Raw genomic sequence first — 26,844 nt, 5'->3', positions numbered from 1 at the left:
CTGGAGGTTCTCTGTGAACAAGTGAATTCAACCCCACAGGTTTGTTTTCAGGGACAGGCTTGGACCCACAAATTGAAAGTGGAAAGTCCTTTGGAAGGGGGTTTTGCTGTATTGCTGGACATGCATCAGCTGGGCAGGCTGCCATACATGAGGTTGTCTTTTCTTCTCTCCATCCCTGAGCACTTGAGAAGCCCACCCCAATGACTGCCTGGCTCGGGCCTTTGTTCTGATCTCTGAATGGGGTCAGCAGGAAAAGCCTGTGCAAGGCTGGCCTGGGCATCAGGTTCTTTTAAGGTGAGCATCTCCAGGCTTGGCCCTAGAGCCTCATACTTGTTACAGTAAAGAGCAGATGGCCACAGCACAATGCCCAGAGTGGGCAGAGGCCGGGCACCACCAACTGCTGCTGTGGCTCCTGCAGGAGGGCAGGTGCAGACCCTCTTGGTGGAGGCATGTGCCATAACCCTTAGCCCAGGCAGGGAACCTACCATGGACCCAGCATGCCCAGGAGAGTCCAAGAGCAAGGGGAGAGAAACCACATGCAGCTCCAGATTCATTCCTGGGCTTGAGAGGAGCCAGGCACCGCCGTAAGAGCCAGGGTCCCTGCCTGTACCTGCCCAGCCTTGTGGCTCTTCTCTGGAGGAGCAGCCAGGCACATGGCAATTAAGGAGGGGAACAGGTAGAAGCGCCCGCAGCTTATTGCATAAGTACCTAAAATGCAGTGTTCACCAGGTTCACCTCCCAGAGGAGAAAACCTTTCGTGTGAGGATGTTCGTGGAGGGAAGTCACTGAATGGTTTCAGAATCCTGTTTTTTAATTGAATTGAGGCATCTCTGGTTACTTAAATATAATGTATTTGCCAATTAATTTTTCCATTGACGTCTTAAAACTCAGGTTCAGATCTCAGGCCAGCTACCTCAGAAGATGCAGCTCAGTTGAGAGCCCCAGAGGGGATTTAGGAGCATCCTGGTTAGGGCTCAGTTGAGGGAGGAAGGAACCAAAGGATTTTCCAGGTAGCTCGATCCCAGCAGAGCAGGAGCTACACTGACAGTCTGCCAGGTGCAGTCCTCGCCTGTGAGGCAGGAAGCTGCAGCCCAGAGGGGTTGAGGGGCTCACCTGAGTGAGTGTGAGCAGGTGAGCAAGTGAGGGGCAGAGGCAGGATTCCCCCCAGGGCAGCCTGACCGCAGAGCAGCACAGAGGGCATGGCAGGTGAATATGCGCAATAAAGACATCCTGAGAAGGTGAGGACCATGTGTCTGATCAGAAGAGAAATGGCGGGCTGAGAAATGGCAGCCACACCTTGAATGAGCTGCCACCACCGAGGACCCTCCCTGACCCCTGTAGAACTCTGACCTGGGGACAGGGTCTTCACAGATGGCCCCTGGACTGGTGCTCTGTGCAGTGTCTGCCTTTCTGGGATAGAGGGCACAAGCCAGATGAGGCAGATGAGGGTTCAGGGCCTGATGCCATACCGCACCAGGCCTTTGGCTCCCCAGAGAGCAGAGGGCCCCCCCTCAGGCCACAGGCTTTCTGTTGCCTGACTGCATGGAGTGGTGGGGCCTTGCTCCTGATGTTGCTGCCTTAGAGGAGATGTTTAACCTTGCATCTTTGTTTACTCATTAGTCACAGTGAACGGGGCTGAGGGTTGGAAGAGGATGCGAGTGGTGTACTCACGTCACAGCCCAGAAGATGGCGGGGGCCCACCTGGCCCTGAGATTCCATGTCCGTACTCTAGAAGATGCCCCATACCAGTTTAGTTCCCTTCTCACCCCTCCCTTCCAGCCATCCTAAAGATGTCATGGCCAGATGTGCCCTGGGGTGAGCATTCCTGGCCCTATATCTAGACAGACCATGAAGGAACCAAGTGCCTGGTGAGGAATTGAGCCCCAGAGGAGCAGGAGGGCGGGACACAGGGAAGAGGCAGAAAGGAAGACACTCCCAGAGGCCTCGTTCTGCCACCTGTGTTCAAGCGTTAAGATCAGACGCACACATGTGACCACACATGTACACAGCTGCTATCGGGCCTTGCTTGGTCCTCATCAAATTGTGAACTCCATGAGGGCAAGGACCAAATCTCCCTGTTCACTGAATTCCCCCCCTGCAGCTCACCCAGGGCCACCAAAGAGGCACTTAGCCCGTGTTGAATGGGTGAATGAGCACCACCTTTCTCTTTGGTGCCGTGAGGAGCAAAGCGTTCCTCAGGTGGTACCCTTCCTAGCTGCCCCTCCCCAGGCAGTCTCACAGCACTGGCCCCATGGTAGTGGCTGCCTCTGGGTTGATGTGTGTGGAGCAGACAGCCCCAGCCAGCCAGTGAGGTTCTTCGAGATTGCACTAAGCTCTAGCATGCTTGTTCCCTCCTCCCAGCCATCTGGTCAGCCCTACTGCAGAGACAGGAGGGCCAGAATCTCAGGGCTAGGTGGGCCCCCACCATCCTGGTCATCTTCAGGCTTGAGCCAGAGCCCTTTTCTTAGCCTTGGCTAAGGGAGAGTCAAGCCCCTGTTTCTTCATCTGCTGACCCCACGTAGACGCTTCTCTGCCAAGGAGGCAGTGCTGTGTTCTTCACGTGGGAGACCTGATTCCTCAATGCCAGACTGCTGCAGAAATGCTGCCTTGGAAGCCAGGTGAGGGGTGACAGAGCAGAGTGGGTTGAGGTGAGAGCCTGCCTCGCAGAAGGCAGGGCGGGCAGACTCCACAGTGAGGTCTGTTGGGTCCCAGCTGCCTGAAAGAGGTTTTTTGGCCCAAGCAGAGTGGGTGTGTGCATTTCACTCTCCACCTCAGAGTGTGAGAGCCTGAGAAAGCTCTGTGTGTGTGTGTGTGTGTGTGTGTGTTGGGGGAGGGGGACTTGCCCAGGCTGCTGTCTGCACCATGAATTAACTCCACTCTTTAAGCTGAGTGTGGATGGGAAGCCAGGGAGCAGCTGCACACAGGCTCATCCTCGCTCACAGGCACTGCTACAGCACAGACTGCCCAAAGGAGTGTGAGCAGTGCGCTGGCTTCCTCCTGCCTCAGGAATAGAGCCCTTCATCCTCCCTGAAGGGAAGATTCACGAGCCCAGCCCAGCTGGCATTTGTCATCATTCCAGAGACATGAGTCACGCCCCTGACCCCTCTGCCCCTTGGCTGCTCTTCGCAGACCCTCTGTGGCCTCACCTCTCTCTGATGCATGCTGGACCCTCTCCTTTTCCCGCCACCACACAGACTGTGTGCTTTGGAGAAAATGAAAATGTTCCTGAAGTAGGTTAATAAACATCATCTGAAGAATAAACCAATAAAGACAGTGTGAGGTGAGAGGATCCTCTGCTGAGAGCTAGGCTGTCAGTCCAACTGGGTCCCGGCAGCCACGGGACAGACTGTGAGAAAAGTGAGCCAGTGCCACCTGCTGGAGCCCCGGGGTGGTGCAGCTGTGAAGCCTGGAGCCGCAGCCCCCAGGAGGGGCCACCTACCATCACACCACCTTTAGGGACACAGCGGCTGGGAGGGCACAGCAAAAGCCCCTATCCTGCCAAGTGGGAGGCCTGATGCCCTGCCAGCCTGGTGGCTTTGTGCAGGTCTCTTGCTCTCTCTGGTCCTTGGTTCCTCGTCTGAAGAGGAGGAGTAACCTCACAGGCCCTGAGCCGGTGAGGCCGCCGTGGCAGGCCTGGCTGTGCCGGCAGAGGAGTGCATGTGTGTTCTACTCTGGGCTGTCTTCATTCCTAAATGGGCAGCATGGCCCCTGCCACGGCTCACGCTCCTGCCACGTGGGAAGCATGTTTCCACCCCTTTCAAAGCTCCCATTCTAGCAAGCGAAAAGCACTGTTCTCTAGAGCCCAGAGAGCTGAGGCAAAGAGAAGTCAGCCAGGGTGAAAGGCCTGTGGAGATCAGAGCAATACTATATATACTCTAAAGTGCTGCCTTGAGGAGCCCCCGGCCCTCTGTGGCCGTTCTTCTACAAAGCAGTGAAGGACTAGGTTGTCGTGACAGTGTAGGAAGGTGGACGGCAGAGAGCAGGTCATCCGTCACACTCCAGTGCACACCTGTTAGCCGCTGTGAGCATTCTGCCGCCTGGGGCTCAGAGCCTGGGGTGCCTGCTGCCAGCCAGCTGTGACTCAGAGGCCCAAAACCACACCACCACAAGGACATGTATCAGTAGTGCCAACTCTCCTGGGCAGATTACACCACCAGAAAGCTGAGCCTGCACCCTAACTGTCCCATGCCTGATGCCCACACAGAGGAGACACAGGAAGGGCTGAGGTTCAGCAGAGGGGTTGAGGGCTTGCCTAGATAGAGGAGATTTTTCATTTTCTAAAACTAGAAGTTCCAGTTGGATTGATCATCAGTAAAAAAAAATTTTAAAAAAACCCTAGAAGAGGCCCTACAAGAACTTTAGCCCAACCCTTTATTTTACCAGCAAGGAAAAGAGGGAAGTGACATTCCTTGCCAGAGTCACAGCTCTTTGGTGACATGTCTAGGCAAACTGGTGATCCACTCCCAGCTGTGAACACTAAGGCTCAGGGCTAAGGAGCTGACTGCTTTGCTGTTTTGATCTGTTGGGAATATATCTTTATGCAGATCTCTAGGCAGAGGTATCCCAGTAAGACAGCTGCAATTGGTTGCTTTAACTGTTGCAGTGAGAACAGAAACTGCATGTGAAAGGGAGCTCACCCTTACCAGCTTCCAGCAGTCTGCACAAGGCAGCAGCAGCACTAATGATCGGGGAGGCAAGGAAACCTTGGGTCCGCCCATGCAACCAGGGAGGGGCTGTGTCCTGCCACATCCTGTCCTCTGAGTCCCAGCTTGACACCCTCCCACCATGCGCATCTCTGGCGGAGGGCTCCCAGGGTTCAAGGGACCCTCAGTAGCTCTTGGCCTTGGTTTCCTGCCTGCCATCCCCCTGACCCCTGACTCCCATTCCCTGCCCCTGAGCCTATCAGTCCCAGGGCAGTTCCCCAGTGGGGACCAGCCACATGTGGCTGCTGTCAAGGTGGACCAGGGCCACTAGCGTGGAGAAACCAGAGGCAGCTGCTGCGTGAAGAGCTACTAAGGAAGAGGCGTGGGCAGGAAGGCAGCACTGGGCCCAGCAGATGCAGGACTGCGAAGGCTGCTGCTGCGGGGCTGGGCGGCTAGCCACAGATGCCTCCTGCTCAGGGAGAAAGTCTTGATGGATTTACTTTGACCTCAAATCACGGTTTCAGGTTGGTTGGTTTTTTGGTTTGTTGTTTCATAATTACCAACTATTTCTAGACTTTTGTTTTTATTTTGGAAAGGATCTCTCTAGGGACAGGTTCCCAGCCCCCCGCGCGCGCGCACACACACACACACACACACACACACACACACACACTGAATAGCAGCACAGATCAGAGGAGTATTCTCAAAGGACCGCCTGCCTGAATGCAAGGGGCCTCGTGGCCAGGTCCTGCTGGGCCCACCCAGACTGGGCTGGCTAGGGTCAGTGCCCAGGAACTGTTGCTCCAGAAATAGTTGGTCTGTGAGCTGCCAGGTTGCAAGAAGGGCCAGGGTGGGAGGCTGAGAGCCAGTGCTTGATGTGGCATCTAGGGGGGCAGAGGCCAGCAAGTGCTGATGGGGCACAGGTGGGCTTGGCGGCCTGGAGAGAGCAGGACAAGGTCAAGTTCCAGGCAGGGGGTGCTCAGCTGAGACTCAGAGGCAGAGCCTTCATTGGAGCCCTGGCCACCCCATTAATCTCTGGTTCTTGAAGAATCTGCACTGTGTTAGCCCTGGGGATGGGGGAATGTTCTCAGGGGAGGGGTGTTGACACAGGTGGCCTCCTTATGCTCATCCCCTAGGAAACAACTGGTAGCCTGGGGAGAGGAACTTCTTGATCAGGCAAGCCTGGTTGTTTAAAGAGGTAAGAGGTACTGCTTCTCCCCAAAGATAACCCCAGATCCTCTGCCCAGTGCCCAGGCCCATCTGGCCCACTTTCTTCTTCGGCCTGCATCCCCAGCCCTCTGTCCGCATGACTTCTCACACTCACTGCCCCAAGTACCCCAGTCTCTATTTCCCTATGTTGTTCCTCTGTTGGAATGACCTCCTCCACTTTGTCCAGGCAGGGTACCACCAAGTCATCCCTTGTAGCCCAGATCAAATGGTGCTGTCCCAAAGAGCCTTTCCTCAGCTCAGCCCGACCAGCAGTGGGAGTCAGGGACTTATCTCCCCGGTGCTGCCCCACCTCCATTGGGACCCAGGACAAAGGCCCATGGCCTGGGTGGCACCCATGGTGCCTGGCACATCATGGGCAGTGACATATGTGGGATGGGTTAGCGCCACCGGGCCCCTTAGATGCCTCTGGCACTCATGGCATTTTCAATAAAAAGATGCCACCGCCGTTAGCACTTAGGCCCTGGAATCCACAGCCTGGTCTCTGCCCTCCTGCCCCAGGCCTGTCTCTAGCTCACATGCCCAAGCCTTGTCTGGCTCTCCACGTGCTGCAGCCATCCTCTCCAGGCCCCACACTCCCTGCCCCTAGATGACACTGCTCCTGACTGGAGGGCATGAAGCAGTGCCCAAGGCTGGGATTCGAGCTCAGCAGGTCTGTCCACCACTTCTTCCAGACATTTTCCTCTTTTGAATTGCTGGCCGGCATCAGACTCCAGCCTTTCCCTGGCACTTCCTTGTGTAGTTCAGCATTGCCAGTAGGGGTACCCTGCCCAGACCTCCAGGGACTGCCCAACCTGACATCTTGTGCTCCTCAGGGAGGGGTCAGATGGGCCGGGTGTTTGGTTCTGATTTGTTGGAGTAAGTAGCCAAGCTTTGGAGCAGCTGAAGGAACTCCTGGGTCTCCCTGGACAGCTGGGGCTGTCCTGAGAACTCCCTAGAGCTGGGGTCTCTTTCTCTAGTAGGAGCCTTTTTAGTTCAAAGCCGAAGGGCCTTGAGGTTTGTGGAGTGTCCCCATCAGTTATCTTGAGGACCTTGGGCCACAGCACTGTCTGGCAGCATGGCACTCCCCCTGGTCGCCCCCAGCTGGACTGATCAGACTCAGGCACCTCAAGTTGGGGGTACATGAGCCCATAGTCCAGGCCATCATCTAGATTGTGAAACTTGAGGTACATAGGAAGAGGGCACCTAGTGCTCCTGCTGCTGCCCATCTGCTGTCTGGATGGCAGCCTAGGCTCTTCAGGGCCATGCTGCCTGTCTGCTGAGAACATGTGTGTGTGGTAACCAACAGTGCCGTGACAGACACCGCGCGTCATGCCAAAGCGTCTCCTCGGGAGAGCAATTTGGTAATCTCTCCTTGAGGGGAGAATTGCTCTTTGCAGTGTATTCTGTGGAATTAAGTGAGCCTCTGAGTGTCACTCCGGGGTTATCTGTGCTTCACTGGCTCTGATGGCAAAGACATGCTGCAGCCCTCGTCACTTGTAATTACACGTTTCCAGAGTGAGTGAGGCCAGGGAGCGGACGTGAGTGGGCTCCCTGGCCCTCCAAGTCCTGCTGCTCTGCTTTTCTCTCACAGGCACCAGGCTGGGGGCTGAGGGTGCTGAGAGCTTGGCTTGGCATGACCCTAGAATTTAGGTCAAGTGGTGCATTGCCAAGATCACTGGGAGGAGTGGGAGAGAGCTAGGGGTAGAAACCTTACCTGGAAAACACATCACTGAATCTTTCAAATAATTTATTTTGATGTCACAGCTCCTGGCCTGGACCAGCAGAGAGGAGCAGCCTTCTGTGCTTTTCTTCGGCAACAATCTAGTTGCTGTCACTGCCAGTAGCCAGAGTACCTACTGAACCTCAGCAGTGTATCTGGTTTAAGGCATGGTCTTTGCCCTTAAGAGTCCTAGAGTATGTAGCAGAAACTCTTAAACTATGCACAGTGTCTAAATCGAGGTTAAGAGATCACTGATGGTGGGGTGTGGTGTCTCACGTCTGTAATCCCAACACTTTAGGAGGCCAAGGTGGGAGGATTGCTTGAGCCCAGGAGTTCAAGACCAGCCTGGGTAACACAGTGAGACCCCATCTCTACAAAAAAAAAAATTTACAAATTAGCTAGGTGTTGTGGTACATAACTGTGGACCCAACTCCTCAGGAGGCTGAGGCAGGAGGAGCACTTGGGCCCAGGAGGTTGAGGCTGCAGTGAGCTATGTTTGCACCACTGCACTCCAGCCTGGGTCACAGAGCAACAATTTGTCTTTTTTTTTTTTTTTTTAAGCTATCTCCTACAGGAAGGATGATACCTTGTCTGTTTAAAAAAAAAAATCACTGTCTGTCCAGTAATCAGGCACAGAATGTCACTGATGGCTGTGCTGCGGCCACAGTGGCCAGGCCACAGGGCAGGTGCTGAGAGGATGCACGTGGGCAGCCTTGTTGCTGCATTGGAAATGGACTCGTTTCCCCTCCCTGTATCTCTTCTGCTCACTTGTGCATTTTGTCCTCTGTAGGTTCCCAGAGATTATACCAGTGCCTGGCAGACAGCCAGTGCTTGGGGAAAATTTTCCAAATGAATGAGTGAATGAATGAATCAGTGAATGCTCTCATCCCATGTTGGAAGTATGAAGCTTGGGGTCCTTGGGGTTGAAAATGCTTCTGTATTAATAAAACTATGCCTGGAAACATTGGAACAGAAATTTAAAAGCGAAACAAAACTATACAGCCATACTCAAACCGACCCACTCTGCAGCTGCTGCCTGGTCATAGCATCTTCCCAATGAGGCCATGGGGCCAGGGGTTTCTACTGCCTTGCCACAGAGCCCGTGCTGGGGCTCAGGTGGGTGCTCAGCAGTTGCTCTGAGCCCAAGGTGGGGGCCAACATGCTCTTTGTCCTGTTTGCAGCCCCCTTGGTACCTTAATTGGCATTGGGGCACTGTCCTCATCGGCTTGGTGGCTGTCGCTGATTCCTAATGGTCCTCACGTTTGCCTGCACACAATTGCTCCACACAGGATGTAATTAAATCCTTTGAACAGCACTTAGGGACATTTGATTATGTAGAAAAACTCCATAGAAATGTAAGCTGTTGTGTGCAGCTGGTTTACCCTGCGGTTTCTGACAGTGCTCACCGTAGTGTGAAAATTACCTGAAAGGGAAGAGAAGGGAACGGAGCTGGGAGGGAGGCTGCCGGGGGTGCTGCTGTGAAGCCTCAGCCTGCCTTCCATACAGGGGCATGGCTTGGAGGGCCAGGGTGAGCCTTTGCCTGTCTGAGTGGCCCTGATTGATCCCTCGGCCCTTCCCTCCCCAGGAGCTGCCAGAGCATGACGAGCCTGTTCAGTAACACTGTGTCACCGACCCAGGACGGGACCTCCTCTCTTCCCAGGAGGCAGAGCTCGTTTGCCAAGCCCCCGCTCCGTGCCCTGTATGACCTGCTCATCGCGCCCATGGAAGGGGTAAGCACCTCCTGGGGGCACAAGGCTCCTCCGCATCAGAACACATCGCTTACCAGTCAGCGCCCACATGTATCCCTCTGACACCAAAATGGGCTCCCGAGACAACCGGAGGCTTTCCAGAACACAAGTCCGCTCTGTCCAGCTTCTCAGTGAGCATTGGAAAAATAAGGTGGAGCACAGACTTGGTTGGTTGGTAGTGGATGAGGCCTTGAGCTTTAAGTTGCAAATCTGGGTTCAAGCCCTAGCTCTGCTCCCTACAAGCCGGGTACATTCAGCCTCAGTGACCTCATGTACAAAATGAAATGATGCTCCCTTCCCAGCCTGCCCAACAGAGTGATGGTGCGGCTCAGGGAGGCGCAGGTGCACCTCTAAGCAGTTGTCAGTAGGGGCCGTGCATCAGTGTGAGGCCGAGGCTGCCCTTTCCCACCTAGCAGATGCCTCGGGGATGTGGCCGTGGCTGTGCCCTTCCCAGAGGGCTTCTTTGCACCTTGCGCCCACACCCTACTGGGAATGAATGCTTCTCCACCTCCCCACCTCTCATCCTAGAATCTTGTCTGAGCAACTTCGAGCCAGGGCTATGCTTTCTGGTGAGATGGAGTCTCAGAGAATCAATTCCCACCTCCCTCTTGCCCTCAGCCTCAGATATTGTTGGGAATCACTGACTCCACCATAGAGTCTAATGTTAAAGACACCCTTGCATAATCTGCCACAGACAGGTTTTCTGTGGTGTGTATTCACCTGCCCTGGTCTTTGCACATCACTTTTTAATTCAAACACAGCCCTCTGACTGAGCAGAGAGTGCTGGAGGGCTCAGGATCTTCGCAAATCCCAATGGTGAGCCCATCAGATGCCTTTGCGTAGACTGTTAGGAAAGCCCAGGGAGCCTGCAGCAGGCGAGCAGGCTGCTGTTAGCCAGGATGCATGGCCCCTTCTTCCCAGCAGTCTGCAGCCAGGTGGGAGATTTGTCTCACAGCTGTTGGAGTGGCCTTCAGCAGCTCTCTCTTCTGCTCCAGCCAAATGACGGAGGAGAAATGTATCCCCGGGAAACCACATCTGCACAATGATTTCTTTGTCCCCAGAAAATGCCTATACCTTTCCCTGCCTGGCCTTCCAAGGATGTGTCTTGCCTAATATTTGTCAGGAGGCTGCGCTACCTGCCAGTGCCCTCTGGATGTTCTCTGGCTTGGGGACAGGGTGTGGTGGAAAGCACAGAGCCTTTGGGAACCAGCAGAGCTGGATTTGCATCTGGCACTGCCCTTTTCTGGCTGGGTGACAATGGCAAAGCTGCTTCCCCTCCTGGAGTATCTGTTTCCTCATTAGAAAATGAGGATGGTAACACCCAATGCAACAGGTTAGAGCAGGTTAGACAAATGTGTAAAGCACCTGGCCAGGCACAGTGGCTCTTGACTGTAATCCCAGCACTTTGGGAGGCCAAGCCGGGCAGATCACTTGAGCCCAGGAGTTCGAGACTAGCCTGGGCAACATAGCGAGACCTCGTCTCTACAAAAAATACAAAAATTAGCCAGGCATGATTGTGCACAACTGTAGTCCCAGCTACTCGGGAGGCTGAGGTATGAGGATCGCTTAAGCCTGGGAGATCGAGGTTGCAATGAGCCATGATTGTACCACTGCACTCCAGCCTAGGTGACAGAACTGAACCGTATCTCAAAAAAAACATACAGGTGCATAAAGCCCCTGAGGCAGCAGCAGCAGTGAATGTGTGCCTGGCGAGCAGTGGCTTCTTGTGCCCAGATACCTCTTCCGAGTGCCGGGTCACTGCCACTGTCCCTCCAAGCCTTCCCTGTGCTCCTGGGCCTCCCGGATCCGATCACATCCTTGCATGCACATTCTTGCAGTCCTTGCACGTGCTTGGTTGTCCTTCCCTTCTTAGGATTATGACCCTCTCCTGCGTCCTCCTTTTAATGAGATGACCAAAACTGCAGAGAATTCTCCAGCTTAAAGCTTCTGAGATACCATCATCACTTACCCTGATTTATGTGCCATACCTTGGAGGAAGAAATATAAACCTAGCTCCCTTGCTTTTCCAAGTTTTCTTTACTGCTACTGACTGTCATGCAAACCATTTCAGTGACTTACTACCAGCCTTCCCTCCTGCTTGCCCTGAGGCCTGCATTTCCCAGGGATCCCCGCTCCTCTGAAGGTTATTTGGACTCTCCATTCTTTACCCACTTGGGCCTTCTGAGGCCTTTGCCTGTCTCCCTTTGCATTTCTCCTTTTGCATTCAGGTCCCCAGATTACTTGTTCCATTAATGTTGCATTGGTGTTTGGGGACCGGAAGGGGAGCAGAGGGCAAAGATGGAGACTGGCTGTGACTGCCGCTTCTGCCCCCATGAGGCTCAGGTCATCTGGCGCTGGCAGGCTCCTCTCATCTCTCTGGCCCAGCTGAGGTGTCACCTCCTCTTTGAAACCTTCCTTGCCTCTTCTCCTTACCTTCCTGGATCCCTTCATTCCCCTCCCCACTACTGGGCCCCTTGCATACCTGGATGTTTTTTATGGTACCTGAGACAATCAGCCATCCATATCCATGGGTTCCTCATCTATGGATTCAACCATGGATTGAAAAAATACATATATATTTTTAAGACAGAGTCTTGCTCTGTCCCCAGGCTTGAATGCAGTGGCAGTGATCATAGCTCACTGCAGCCTCGACCTCCCAGGCTCAAGCACTCCCCTGACCTCAGCCTCCTGAATAGCTGGGACTACAGGTGTGCACCACCACGCCCAGCTAATTTTTATATTTTTTGTAGGGACAGGGTTTCACCATGTTGCCCAGGCTAGTTTCAAACTCCTGGGCTCAGGCGATCCATCTGCTTTGGCTTCCCAAAGTGTTGGCATTACGGGCGTGAACCACCATGCCCAGCGAAAATATATATTTTTTAATTCCCCGAAGTTATGAAAAGCCAAACTTGAATTTGCTACATGCTGACTACTACACTGAGTCCATGTGAATGAAGTGACATGTAGGCCTTCTGTTAGGTAATCTAGATTATAAATAATCTACAGATGATTTAAAGTATACAGGAGGTTGTATGAAGGTTAATGGAAACACCATGTCATTTTATACCAAGGACTTAAGCATCTGAGGATTTTGGTATCTGAGGGGTGTCCTGGAATAATCCCCCAGGGATACAGAGAGGCAGCTGTGCCTGATTGGACTCAGGACTTAGCTCTGTGCTTGCTGCCCACTCTACAGTCCCTGAAGGCAAGGACTGCCCCTCATCTCTGTGTCCCCAGCAGCTGTTACAAGGCCTGGTACAGGTTGGCGGTCAGTAAAGTTTCTGGAATGGTATGGGGTCCAAAGCAGCATTGCATTTTGGGTCTAGTTTGGCACAGAAAGCAGAAGAGCCAACTTAGAAATCAGCCAATAGGCTTTTCATGGCCGCTCTTGGGTTGAACCTGGGGGCTTTCCCAAGAGGATGAAGCAGAAGGAAGGGGCTGGGCCTGTTCCCGAGGAGCTTTGAATCTAGTGAGCCCCCTGCCTCTGCCAGCCAGCACAGTGATTTCAGGGTGGGGGCATGCTCCAGTCGACATGCCTGCAGGCCCCACCCCTGAGCATGGTTTCACTGGCCGAGGTGTCCACACTGAGCCAGTTGAAGGCCGTGACTATTGTGGCGGCTCTGTACTTGAGGCAGAAATCAGCTTGGTGGAGGCCAGGAAGAGGTGGAGGGCAGGAGGTGGCCCTGCCTTGACCCATCCCAGTGCTTCCCCAGCACCACAGGTCATCCTGGAAAGGGATCCTCTGAATGTATAAAAGTTGTGCCATGTGTTTTAGAGTTTTTCTCCCTGCAGACTTTCCCGTGACTTAAAGAATATGCTATCAGGATTAGTGGTAGCTGGCTTCAGGACAACCTAGTTTTCCTGTAGGGGTGCTAGGAAGGGGGAAGGTTATGGACTTAAGCCTCAAGCAAGTTAGAACAATGATCAGAATAATGCCTTTATACACTGGGAAAAGCAAAAAGCACTGTCACCGGCATTTCAAAAAATGACATGCTGCTAGCAGCACCCTGTGCTTCTGCTGCCCTTCAGAGCTGGTTGTGTGGAGAATGTGAAGGGGCCCCTGAACCCACCCACAGGCTGCAGTCCTATCTTGAGGTGAGGCATGCAGTTGGAAAGCACATCCTTAGTTCCTGATATCTACAAATACAATCTTTTGTGAGTCAGGTATTTGAACACAGGGGAAGGAGTTTGGCTGCTTTAAATGAGACAGAGTGAAACCTTTTTAAAGGTATTAAAGTAAATCATCAGAGCAAGCACTGTTCCTTGGCTAACTAAAATGATCCATTGTGTATCAGTAAAAACACTTAACTGAAAAGTTGGAGTCTAATTAGGAGTCCTCTCCATCCCCAGTTTTATCCATTCATTCAACAGATATTTACTGACTTGTGCCAGGCACACACTGTCCTAAACCTAGGGAAGACAGGTGAAAATCTGGGCCAGGGGCCTGTGTTCTCATGTCTGGTCACTCACAGACTGCTAATGGTGGTGATGGAGGCCAGCACCCGAGGCCAGTGGGCCATGCCGAATTGTGGCAGGTCAGCCTCAGTGACCCCGTCATCTCGGGAGGGTTTGGCACTCGTCACCTGCGCTGCCCAGGTGGAGGGGAAGGCCTGGATCATTCTCCTGCTTCTGGCTGCAAGCACCCACGCACTGCTCCAGAGGCCACAAGAGGGCGATATAACACCGCTAGCCGGCTCCAGAGCTGCCGCTGTCAGCTGCCAAGCCAGACCCTTCTCCACATTTTCAGTGAGAATGCACATCAAAGCCAAAAGTCCAAGACTGTGAATCACTGACACTTCAAGACTAAAACGATTAGCCTCTTCACATGGGGCATATAATTATTTGAACAACTGCCTTTGTTTAGCCGCAGTCCTATTGCTAAGGGACTAGGTCAGACAGTATGAAAAGTGGAACAGAATAATATTTTACCATAGGCCTTACACCAGTATGTGATTTAATTTGGCCTAAGGGAAACACTGTCGTGGCTCTTTCCTGGAACCACGCTGTCCTTTGCTGTCAGGATGGGGTGAGCATGTCCGCTTATCTTTGAGGAGGGCCCGGTTGCATTTGCACATGAGCCATCATCAAACATTAAGTCAGATCCTGTGTAGTCCCCAAAGGAGAAAATGTCACTAAAGAAAAGTTGCAAGTGTTTAGCATGAAAGGGACTACTGGGACCTGTTTGTGTCAGTGGTATTAGTTTTTAATCAAATTAGAGTGAAGGATAGTAACCCATGTCTCTGACCTGGACTTCCCTGCTTCTTGCCCTGGACTGATCTGGGCCAGTCCTGTCCCCACCACCCCAAGGCACAAGGCTGCCTCCGAGTTCTCTCCAGCGTCCCTCCCTCAGCAGCAAACTTGTGGCAGGGCTCTGCAGGGCTGCTGTAGGCAAAGCCACTCGTCCACTCAGATCCCAAATCACCCCTCAGTTTTCAGTTGGGCCCTTCGTCCAGAGCCAGCAGCTGCTATAATCAAGGAACCAGATTTAAGGAATACCTTACGTTTGGTCAAGTTACTCTTCAAAGGTCCAGATTTGGGGATCTTTCAGGATCCTTGGAGTTTAGACTTGCTCTAGTTATAGAGTCTCTGTTATCCTTACTTTTATTTCCCTTTATTTAAATTCCCTGTTTCCTATATTTAAATTTAAAAACCAAGGTTCTAGGACAGGTAGCAAGAGCAAATGACTTTGATCAGAAAGAAAAGTACATCTCATTCACCTCAGCTTGTGATTCATGAAGTGTGGAGTCACCTGTTTAAAATCCTAGAAACTTATTCAAAACTTGTTTATGTCTGTTAGGCTGTTGAACTGCTTTCCAAGCACTGGAGCTCAGGGATTTCACCTAAGACTTCTCATCTAAGAGTGAAAGCAGGGGTCTAGCTCTGCCGAGGGCTCGGCCATGAGAGTGGCTTGGCCTTGGTTGGGTCATGACTAATCACTGCCCTGGGGGAAAGGACTCCCTTGTGTTTTGTAAAATACCCCTTGCAAAATCAGGTAGCAGGATAAGTCAGCCTCTCCTAGAACAGATGCAACAGGAATGAGACTGACCACGTGGCTGCCTGTTTTCTAAATAGATTGGGAGGCTTGGGTATAGCCAGGGAATTTTTGTCCTTAGAAACAATCAGACCTAGATTCCAGTATGAGGTAGAGGATGAGGCCTTTGAGACTGGCAGCCCCACCACCAGGCTGTCTAATTGATTTCTGATTGAGACATCTGTAGTGATATTCAAATGAGGACAGACATCACCCAAGGACAAGAAGCATTTTCACAACTGATTAGGAGGAGGAAAAATGGAGGCAATTACTTGCAAACTGTCTGTATGACTAAAACCAGTGGTGGCAGCACCCAGGATAACCAGCAAGATCTCACGTGGTAAGTGGCATTCTCACCTGGATGGCTGCTGTTACATGAGTGTCATCTGCGTGCTGGCTCTATTCTAGCTGGTGTTCAACAAGCAGACATCTTAGCCTTACCCTGGCAGGTTCCAGGCAGGTCAGGGTCTTCTGCCACTAGGGGTGGAGGGATCATTTTCACCAGGTCAGCCAAGATAGAGAGAGAGGCTCCCCTCCGCCCCTCCAACCCTGCCCACTGCACAGAGGCTCCTGCAGCTTGAACAGTCCCTTCAAGCTGATTTGGCTGAAGTTGGACCCTGGGTTTCAGGCAGGCCCTTCTGGCTCTTGCTGGCCATTGGTCACGTTTCTCCAATACCTTCTTAGGTTCTTCAGGCAAACCAGTGGGCGGTTGTTTGGCCAAAGCATACAGTTGAATGGGTTGAATGTTCGCTTTTCCATTTCTGGCTGAAATACAGTATCTCAGTTATGGTTGAGGGTGATTTCCAGGAGGTGTGTGATCTTTGCCAAAACTGTATGTATCCACCCATGATGACAGGATTTCCCAGCAGCATCACAGAAAGGGTTCCTCTACCTTAAACATTTCTGTTTGATAAATTTATTCCATCAAAAATATCAGTCAGGAAAAAATGTGAAGCCCTATACACAGTTCTGGGGTATCTGGATACCCTGAAGCCCTTTGCCTCTGGAATCCTTATTGTAGACAGTAAAGTCCATTTCATCCCAAGTCTAATCAGTCTGAAAGCTCATGGACCCAGGCATTTTCTTTCCCTCCCCCATGGTGATCAGAGATTTTCATTCCTCTGGCCTGTGATACTGTGAACCCCTGAGAGGCCTGCCGTGTCTGCCAGTAAAAAAGAAACTCCCCGGTGCCCCGCGGAGGTCACCTGCAGATCCTCTAACCTTGGCGATACGCAAGGAGCGCATCTTTCTTAAACTCCAGATTAGGACATGATCAACATAACATTTGCTATGAGTGCTTTCTGAAGAGCTCGACCTGTACTCAACCAGGGCATATGCAGAAGGTGCCGCTGACCGAAATGGCAATCCAATCAGAATTCACCACCCAAAGACACATTCGGGATCCATTGGGGGTTGCCTGGGAGAACTCTGGGCTTGGAAACTGGACTTCAGGGTAACTGCTTGGTGGTGACTCAGTAAGTAGGTGTGGAGGATAGCGATGGTGACGTGAAGAGGAGGTGAGGGGGATGTGACGACCTCTGTCTCTCATAGTCTCTGGGTTAAAATTCGGAGCTGGATGTTCCAGAGAAGCCATTTGTCTCTTTTAGCCACATGAATGTTTGTAAACGCCAGAGAGAAAGGGAATGAGTAATACCGGAAAAATGATTATGGGCCAGGAGAAAAGAATAGTATAAATAATAGGGGCAGTATCACTTTATTCCAAGCACTGAAGACAGTTGTAAATTCGCATTTGACCAATATGTCTGGAGTGCACACCAGTGCCAGGCATGGGGCTAGATGCTTTACCCACTGTGCAGCTACCTTGGCCTCATAGGCCTGTGAGGAATGGATGTTAGCGCTGTCCTGTGGGTTTGGAAACCAAGGTGCAGAGAGGTTAGTGTCTTGTTGGAGTGTACAGAGCTCCTACCCCCAACCCTACTGGTTTTTCACCCCTCGCCTCCCATCTAGCAATTCCAGATGCTGGGAGCACCCTGACTTGGCAGGCTGACCCAGACTCCGTGACAGGGCCTCCCCTCAGACCCCCTATTCTTTCCCCAGCATGCAGCATCCCTTCCTGGGCCACTGGACACGGCTTTTCATCCTCTGGGTCCATCTGGAGACAGAAACCACACCGTAGGCTAACCAGGGACGTTTAGTATTGAGAACTATTTCCCATGATAGGCAAGTAACTGTAAGATATAGGGAAGCTGTGTGGTTCTCTAGGGCTGAGGGAGTGTACCTAGTAAAGAATGAACATGGGAGGAGGTGTGATTCAGCCCACAGGACACAGAGATATGTCCACTGTTTGGCCAGGCCAGAGCCAGTCTGGAGTTGCTGGCAAGTGCTAGCCCCCTGAGTGTGGGCAGGAGAGCAGCCATCAGCTTCCAGCGGTGATAGGTGCCAGGGAGTCCAGGGACCTGCAGAGGCAGGAGGCCTTGGGAGTGAGGGAAGATTATCACCAGGCCGAGACTGCAAGGTGGCAACGGGACAGCGCTCTGGGCCCGTGGCTGGGCAGGCCCCTCTGGATGTCCTCACCCACCACTGACCCAGGCCAGCAGGAGGGCTCCTGCCTCCTCAGTGCCCCTTAGTGCACTCCACTGACACAGCTCAGCACCCTGCATATCGTGGGAGAAACAGCCGAAGGAATGCAGCCTATCTTAGAGTGGATAGTGACAAGGGCTTCAGGACCTGAGAGGCAGTAAACTGACAACAGCTGCACAAAGCCACCTCCAGTGCACTCACTGCCCACCCTGTCAGAAGGAACAACCCTCTCCTTGTACAAAGACTGCACCTTCACAGAACCCCTGTCATCACCGTGCCCCAGGGCAGCCCCACAGTGCTGTGCATGGTGGCCTGCCTGCCCAGCACTGTGTCTTTCCCCTTTTCCCTCACCTGGCCTGGAACACCGTAAGTTCTCAAGCATCATTTGCTGCCTGGACTCACATTGCCACAGTCAGGGTCACAGCCCCTTGGTGAGAGCGCAGGGCGGCACCCCTGGGGAAGAGACAGATTCTAGTGCACCTGGCCCTGTCATCTTCTGCTTTCAGAAATCCCATTACTAGAAACTGCAGAGGTCAGAACATCTGAGTCTTTGATGGAATCTGTTGGAGACTCTGGTAGTTGCTGCTGTAAGGCTGGTGCGTGAGCCACTTTATTGTTCAACCCTAAGCCTTAAGAGGCCAGCAGACACCCTTTCTGAGGCTGACAGGCCCAGGTGCTGAATAGTGTTTCCTTGAATGTCTCTCCTTTGTAGTCTGACTGATGATATGTAAGCTGAATAGAGATATCGCTTGCTTTCCCCTTTTCAAGTTCACGTTGGATTATAACTAATCTTTCAGTGCAAGGACAGCACACATACACCAGAGTCAGAGCTGACAAGTTTCCTGGGCATTATCTCTAACATGTCCAATCAGTTTCCCCCTTTGAACGGCAGCTGTCAGCCTGCTGTTCTACCTGTCTCCCCACAAGCCCACACATTTCAGAGAACAGCTGCGACTGTCACCTGCCTCATTTCACAGAGTTTGGACAGGGGTCCCATTTGGGGACCTTCACCCAGGGTTGTATGCATGAGCCAAGCTTGGTACCAGCTCCTAGGCATGATGCAGGGAGGACCCAGACCTCCAAATTGGGATATGAGGTTCAGAGAACAGCCTCCCTATCTCCCAGCCTGGACTTCAGACTTCTCCTCACCTGCTAAGGTCACTCTCACTGAGTCCCAGCAAGTCTCCTTGTCTCTTCTCTTGGTGGGCATGCCCTGGTCTGAATTACTCTTGGGTACAGCCCCCTCTCCCGCAGGCAGACAGGCTGCCTCTCAATGCTTTGCAGGGCTCAGCTTGAGAAGGCATGGCGGGTCCTGACAGCCAACAAGAACCACACTTTCTTGCCTGATCTTCAGCGCCCCCACAGTCTGGCTCCCATGTCCCTCTTTAGCCTTGTGCTCACCTGGCAACAGCATCTGCCCAGGCCTTCCCCAACCCTCAAGGACCCTCCTGGGTGGGCCCAGCGTCAGCCTGGGTAGGCTTTCCCCGTTCTGGGGCTGCCATGCGGCCATAAAGGTGTTACATTTGACAATACTGAGTTTCACTCAGCAGTGGCCTCTTGTGTGTATTTTAGTTTTCTAAGTACATCATCATAAGTCTGCAAGCAAGGACCATATCCTAAATTTATCTGACTTCCCTACGGTCCCCAGTAGGCACATGACGGACACCACTCAGTGGCTGATGGGAAAGTCGAGGCCCAGCTTGGGAGACTTCTGACAATAGGGCCACAGGAGATACCCCCCACCCCTGGTGGAGTGTTGGAGCAGACAGACAAGCTGCCTTCAAGGACATGCATTCTCTGATCATTAGGCTTGTGCCGCAGATGAGGTTTTGTGGGCAGAGTTAGCAGAGTTCTACGAAGATGGGCTGCCAGTGAATGTTTGCTCTGCGTGGATTCCAGCCTCACTTCTCCATTTTTCAGCTTGCCAAGCTTCCCTCCGGTTCACACAGTTAGGTGCTGTCATGACCAGGGACTTGTCTATGAGTGGCGTGTGTCCTGGTGAAGGCAGTAGCCTGTGGGATGATATCTGACAGAAACTTACTGTGGTTTGGGCTTAGGCAGCAGGAGCCCAGGGAGGACCTGCAGGCCTGGGGCTGGGGCTGTGGCTGGGGCTGGCATCTTGTCACAGCAAAGCCCTGTGACTCTGGAACAGTGGAGGTGGGTCCAGTTTTGCACATGGCAGGTGGCTCAAGCCCCACACTACCCATTCTCAGGCAGCACAGTTCCCACTGAGCAGCAGGTGGTCATCACTGTCACAGCTGCTGACCCTGTCAGCAGGGTCAGGGCAGCATCAGCTGTGCCACTGCGGCTGGTTCGAGGTTCACTGGCACACCTCCATGGTGTGGTGGCACTGCCCTCCAGAGCAGCCCCCTGAGCCACCTTTACCTATGGAGCCGGCCAGGGAGCTCAGGTGTGGCCCATGGCAGGCCATGGGGCCCAGGTGCCTACAACTCTTTCTCCTCCCTGTGCTAACCCAGAGCTCATCCATAGACAGTGTCGGGGTCACTGTGACACACCCCTACTTCTTCCTGCCTAGGTTGCACAATTGAACAGTGATTAATTTACCTCCTCTTGGGAAATACTGTAGCTCTTTTTTTGTTGTTGTTTTTGAGACACAGCCTCGCTCTGTCCCCCAGGCTGGAGTACACTGGTATAATCTTGGCCCACTACAATCTTCACCTCCTGGGTTCAAGCGATTCTCCTGCCTCAGCCTCCTGAGTAGTTGGGACTACAGGTGCATGCCACCACACCCGGTTATTTTGGATTTTTAGTAGAGATGCAGTTTCACCATGTTGCACTCCTGACCTCAGATAATCCTCCCGCCTTGGGCTCCCAAAGTGCTGGGATTACAGGTGTGAGCCACCGGTGCCTGGCCCATGCTGTAGCTCTTACAGCAAACAAATGAAAAACAAATTGGCCTAATAATTTTTATTTCTGCTTTCGCTAGATGGAGCTAGAAATTTTTTTTAAAAGAAAGAAAAAAAAAACCATATGGGTTTACAGAGACTGAACATCCCGCCAGGCATGTGTCACTTTGGGTTAGCCTAGTGCCCTGCCACTCTCAGTCAAGTGCCCACGGCAGCACATCAGACGGGTCAAGCGAGCACATTTGCTTCCCCAGGCACAAGCGAGTGGCACCCTGGTGGGTGTCCGCTTGTCAGCCACTCCTCAGCAGATGGGGTTGGGGGGCAGGCCAGCCCCACCCCTGGCACCCAGTGTTGCACAGGCCCTGTGGACCTGGGACCTTCTTGGCAGGCTCTGGGCTGCAGCAGCAGCTTCCACGCCACCTCTTTGTTCACCTCAGTCTGTGTGGACCCAGCTTCCAGGATTGTTGCCTGCTGCTCTCATTAAGATGCCCGCACCTTTAGCCTTGTTCTGCAATGAACAGGAATGAGGCTGTGTCCGCTGTGGCCCTGTGCGCACCCTGCCTCGAGTCCTCATGCTCGGCCTTTCAAGAGGGATGGGAGTCATCCATGCATTGGGTCCCCTGACATCCCCAGAGGGAACAAGTGGGGATGGCACCTCCCAAGCCCAGAGCCAAGGGGCCACTCTTTCTCAGAGGAGGTCACGGAAGGTCCTAGAACCCAGCCCATCCCCTTCTACAGGGGCTGTCATGCCAGCCCCCAGACCTCCCGTCCTCACTGTGATTTTCTAGCCTCTTGTCCATTGAAATGGAAAACAGATCTTGTTTTGAGAGGGGCCATTCCCACCCCTTCTCAGGGTGCCTGTGCGGTACAGACCGGTCTCCAACCCACTTCAGGTTCTTGTGAACTTCAAGAAACTGTCCTCTAACCTTCTCAGGACTGTGAGGCAGATGGATGCTGCCAGGCCAGCCCTTGCCAGTCCACAAGCGAGCATGCCAGTTGGTGCCGCTCCTGCAGGGCTGCAACTCGGCCCATGCCCCATGGCGCCCCACACCCCATGGCGCCCCACACACCCGCAGGCCTCACCTGCTCGTGCTTGTGTCATCCAGGCTAGGGCTCAGGGTTGTCCTGGTGCCTGAAACCCCTGCCTGCTGGGCCACCCATGTCAGCCTCTCCGTGCTTGCTCCATAGGGCCTGATGCACTCCAGCGGCCCCGTGGGCCGGCACCGGCAGCTCATCCTGGTTCTGGAGGGGGAGCTCTACCTCATTCCTTTCGCCCTCCTGAAGGGAAGCTCCTCCAACGAGTACCTCTATGAGCGCTTTGGCCTCCTTGCTGTCCCTTCCATCCGCTCCCTCAGCGTGCAGTCCAAGGTAAGGCTCACACACGGTGGGGGGCCGGGGGCTTGTTTTCGGGTCACGAGGCACCGTCTTATCTGGTCAGACTGGGCTGTGTTACTAAGGCATAGCTGTGATCTCCTCAAAAGTGTTGATTTTATGATTTGCACGCAGGTAGCGTGACTTTAGAGTAGGTCTGTCCAAAAGCGGGGCACGGCCCTCATGACCCCTGGCCATTCTTTGCTGCCTTGGGAAGCCACAGTTTGTGTCATGTCTAAGTTTCTTTGCTGTGACATCAGGGTACTGAGCTGCTCTGAGGTACACAGCGAGGCTTGAGGCCTGGCTGAGCACCTGAGGGGGCTGGTCACCCACCATCCACACGATGCCCAGTGGGCAGAGCACAGCCACCCAATTCATCTGGCCCTTGAGCTGACTGCTGGCTGGGCCCCAGGCAGGGAGGGCAGACAAGCAAGAGTGGAGTTGAGTGGAAAACAGCCCGACAGGCCAGTGGAACTGAAAACAAGTCAGGTGGCTTTAAGGGGACAGTCAAGGACTCAGGTCTCATTCAGCAAGAATAATCAATTTGGAAAAAAACGCCCAAAAATCAAGAGAGTAACAGTGGGCCACCCTGAGTCATGGGTCTCACCCCACAGCCACCCTTGGCCCTGCCCACCTGATTAGAAACTTTTGAAACAAGCTTTAATCTTCTTCCCCTTCTCCAAACTCTCAGAGACCCCAAAATCCTGGCTTCCCTCTGACCCCTCCACAGTCCCACAGGGCTCCGCACCCGCCTGGCACTCCACTTGCAGCATCCCTGCCTGCGCAGCTGCAGGACTGTCTTTACCACAAGGGCCTGCATTGCTCCATCCTCCAACTCCGGATGTCCTTGAGCTGCCAGCTGCTCTCAGAGCCCTCAGACCCCATCTGCCCTAATACCCCACGGCGGGCGGGACAGGTCTTACCCAGATGGGCCTCCTTATGGTGGCGGAAAGCATAGGCGGGGTTAGGAACCGAGGCTGGGCCCTGTGCATGGGTGGCCCCCACAGGACCTGTCTTGGCTGCTTTGATGACTTGCTCATTGGCGTGGCCTAAGTGGGGTCAGTTTCTGCCTGACAGGTTTTTGTAGATCTGAATTTTGACCATTTTTGTGGCTGGATAATACTTTTCTTATGGAGCAAAGAATCAGTTCAAAGTGAAAGAAGTTATTTTCTCTAGGTCTCTCAAGTTTCCATAGCTGATTCTGAATCCCGGATAGGAAGCGAGCTGGCCTTCTCGACGCTCCTGCCACCCAGCGGCCCACCGTGCCGGCTGATAGCAGCACTCTGGGTATCAGATGCCTCCACCTTCAGAAAGCTTTTATTTTGATGACAACAGCCAGCTAGCTGTTTGTAGCTTAACCAGAAACCTGGAAAAGACCATCTCCTGACAGGCACCTGGTGTTTCTCTTACCCAGAGTTTAAGGCATCACCAAGCAGAGGCACCAAAAAATTATTTTGAAATAACTTCATACTTAATGTTTCCCAAAAAGTACCAAAAGTCATCATAGGGGAAACTCAGGGAGACATTATTGGGCTTCTTTATGCTGATTTTCTCATTCAGTGATACTTTTTACTTTGCAGCATATAAGGTGGAAGGGAACTAGAATCTTGTCAGTATGTAGAGCTTCTTAAAGGACTTAGTTTAGCCCTGTCTCCCCAAGATTGGCTTGCTTGTTTGCACCATTTAAACAAAATCACTTTTCAAAGCCCCTGACTTATCAGGAGTGGGTTTCCTCTTATTTAGGAGCCACACATGAAGGTCTGTGGGGATGAGGATTGTGGAGCAGGCTGGCCGTCCTGGGTTCCACAGCCTCTGTCCACTCTGTCATATCAAGGCCTCCTCCCCCAATCCTCTCAGGACCCCTACCATCCAGTCCTGATGGTTTCCAAGGGCTCATCACAGCAGGCATGATTCTCAGTAAGTTAGGCACCTGTGTCAAAAAGATGTTGAAAAATAAGAGTGAATGTGGTGACTGGGGAAACAGGTGGATTCAAGCTCAACCAGCAGAGAGCTGGCCGTCCCTGTGCTCGGCCGACCACTGCCGGGCAGCCTGGCTGTTCTGTCTGACGGGTGGTCTGCTTTGTCCCCTCCCCTCCTAGTCTCACTTACGGAAGAACCCGCCCACATACTCCAGCTCCACATCCATGGCGGCTGTCATCGGCAACCCCAAGCTACCATCGGCCGTGATGGACAGGTGGCTGTGGGGGCCCATGCCATCGGCCGAGGAAGAGGCCTACATGGTGTCCGAGCTGCTGGGCTGCCAGCCCCTAGTGGGCAGTGTGGCCACCAAGGAGAGGGTCATGAGTGCCCTGACCCAGGCTGAATGCGTCCACTTTGCCACCCACATCTCCTGGAAGCTGTCGGCCTTGGTCCTCACGCCCAGCATGGACGGCAACCCTGCCAGCAGCAAGAGCTCCTTCGGCCACCCCTACACGATCCCTGAGTCCTTGCGGGTGCAAGACGATGCCAGTGATGGGGAGAGCATCTCGGACTGCCCGCCCCTGCAGGAGCTGCTGCTTACTGCCGCCGACGTCCTGGACCTGCAGCTGCCTGTGAAGCTGGTGGTGCTTGGCTCCTCCCAGGAGTCCAACAGCAAAGTCACAGCCGACGGGGTCATCGCGCTGACAAGGGCCTTCCTGGCTGCCGGCGCTCAGTGTGTCCTCGTGTCTCTGTGGCCTGTGCCAGTGGCTGCTTCTAAGATGTTCATCCATGCCTTCTACTCATCCCTGCTGAACGGCCTGAAAGCCAGTGCTGCCCTGGGGGAGGCCATGAAGGTGGTGCAGAGCAGCAAGGCCTTCTCGCACCCCTCCAACTGGGCAGGTGGGAGTTCGGCCGGCTGCGGGTGCCTGTCAAGGCCTGGGGCTCAGTCCTCACAGCCCCGACTTTATTCTGCCAGTGGGGTTGGGGAGGGGAGGGCAGGGCAAGGCCAGCCACAGAAGACTCAGGGAGGGAGCCTGTGTGCTGAGTCTTGCTTCTGCCAAATGAGTTTTTCCTACTATTAAGATCATCTTTGGACCAGGGAGCAACAGAACCATTTGCCGTGAGTGTATGAATGTGAATCTCCTCCTGATGTCAGTGTACACTGGATGACCCATTCCATGGCACCCTCATTTAACCCATGACTGTAGAAAGGAGTGTGTGGTAGAAAGACTTAGGATGGATCTACTCCATGTCCTGGCTGTGTGGCCTGAGATAGGTTACTTACCCTCTCTGAAGCTGTGTTCTCAGGGGTAACAAGGGGATGATGGTGGTGCGATGACACCACCCGGTCCACATTTGACAGGATCTGTAAGGAGTGCACTGAATATCTTGTGAAGCTTCAAGCCCTGCATGTTCTAGAATACATACTCTTAGTGGACCTGCCCAGAGGGTCTAGGGAGTAAAGAGAGAATGTTTCTGTGACATCTGGTCACAGGGGAGATGGGAAGGCAGGCACCCCTCCTGAATACAGAGCTGCCTCTCAGCTCCAGGCAACAACCTGCTTCCCCTGGGGTCCCACTCAGAGGACTCTGCTGTGCAGGAGACCCTGCCAGGCCAAGACTCACAGAGTACAAACCAAACCCTGGGCCTGTTCCCTCAGTGGCCTCTCGGCCAGCCGGGGCTGTTTTACCAACATACCTCATGATGTGTCAGCCTGTGGTCTTCTCTCAGCATTGGCCCCTGAAACTCCCCAGGGTGTTACAAAAATCTAGAGCAAAGCAAAAGTCCCACCCATGGGTAACATCGGCCACAACCGCAAAGCAGAGTGTCTGAAAGTGTCTCAAACTTTGGGAAACAGAGGAACACCAAAAATCCTATTTTCTTAACATAAATCCAGTTGACACATCCTGATATTGCTGGTGTCATTTTCCAAAGGTGGGTCAGTCCCTCTGCCAGGCCCTGTCAACACAGCTGCAGGGGTGGCTGCCTGGCAGCCCCAGGTGCTGGTGCCAGGCAGATGGGTCATGCTGTTGAAAGATGAAAACATTTTGCTTACTTTACAAACACAACTGTAGTATTTTTCACAGAGCTATTCAAAAAACAAAATAGAATTGTTCCTGTTTCTTCATATGGCTGAAAAGAAGCATTTAGTTGGTCCAACAGGCATATACCCTGCCCTGCCTAGTCACCTCACGGCCGTCCCTTGGTTCTGCCAGGCGAAGCATGCACAAGCAGGCACGGAGGGCTGCTCACCTGCTTCTCCTCCTGCTCTTAGGAGACGCAGAAAGTAGAGGTGACCCCTGTGGTTTCCATTATTGTCCTCATCACACAAGTCCTATGCAACCTGCTCCTGGCAGTCAGAAGGGGCTTTGGGCCCCACAGCATCCCACAAAACCTACTGCAGGGCTTGTGGGGACCTGGCCCCTTTCCTGTCTCTGCAGGTCTGCCCAGTGTGCTTATGGGCATGGCATTTTGAAAAGGATCTTTGTTTGTTTAGTTTTGTTGATAGATAAGTCACAACTTTGTTCTGGATGAAACCATTTTTAGTGATGCTCTCTTGTTACCTTTAAAAACAGCTCATTATCTTAGAAAACCCTTTCCCTACATGATTTGGGGGCAGGTTGGTCCTAAAGTTGCCTGTGGGCTTGAGAATCTGCTCCCCCAGGCCCTGTTTCGGAAGGGAGTGTGGAAAGGAACGGTGGGATGCGGTGCTCCTCAGCCCAGTTGGTCTTTCCCAGCCGAACTTGGTTTGCTGGTTTAGAACTGGAGGAGTAGCCGCTCCCCGCCTCCCCAT

At 53.1% G+C, this 26,844-nt stretch overlaps 1 protein-coding gene across 6 annotated transcripts in view; it reads left to right on the top strand.

Moving 5' to 3' along the window:
- The window catches only part of TTC28 (tetratricopeptide repeat domain 28), a 700,618-nt gene that overhangs the window by 655,153 nt on the left and 18,621 nt on the right, over positions 1–26,844 (top strand). For all 6 annotated transcript variants that reach the window (XM_009438072.5, XM_001172489.6, XM_054675651.2 and 3 more), the window contains 3 exons: positions 9,158–9,302; positions 21,948–22,127; positions 24,230–24,950. In XM_009438072.5, coding sequence (XP_009436347.1) covers positions 9,158–9,302; positions 21,948–22,127; positions 24,230–24,950 — 1,046 coding nt within the window. The remainder of the gene's footprint in view (positions 1–9,157; positions 9,303–21,947; positions 22,128–24,229; positions 24,951–26,844) is intronic.

This window comes from Pan troglodytes, chromosome 23 (assembly GCF_028858775.2).
Source record: "Pan troglodytes isolate AG18354 chromosome 23, NHGRI_mPanTro3-v2.0_pri, whole genome shotgun sequence".
Classification (NCBI taxonomy): Eukaryota; Metazoa; Chordata; class Mammalia; order Primates; family Hominidae; genus Pan; species Pan troglodytes.
The sequence above is the reverse complement of the archived record's forward strand: the minus strand, read 5'-3'. Positions and strand labels throughout refer to the sequence as shown.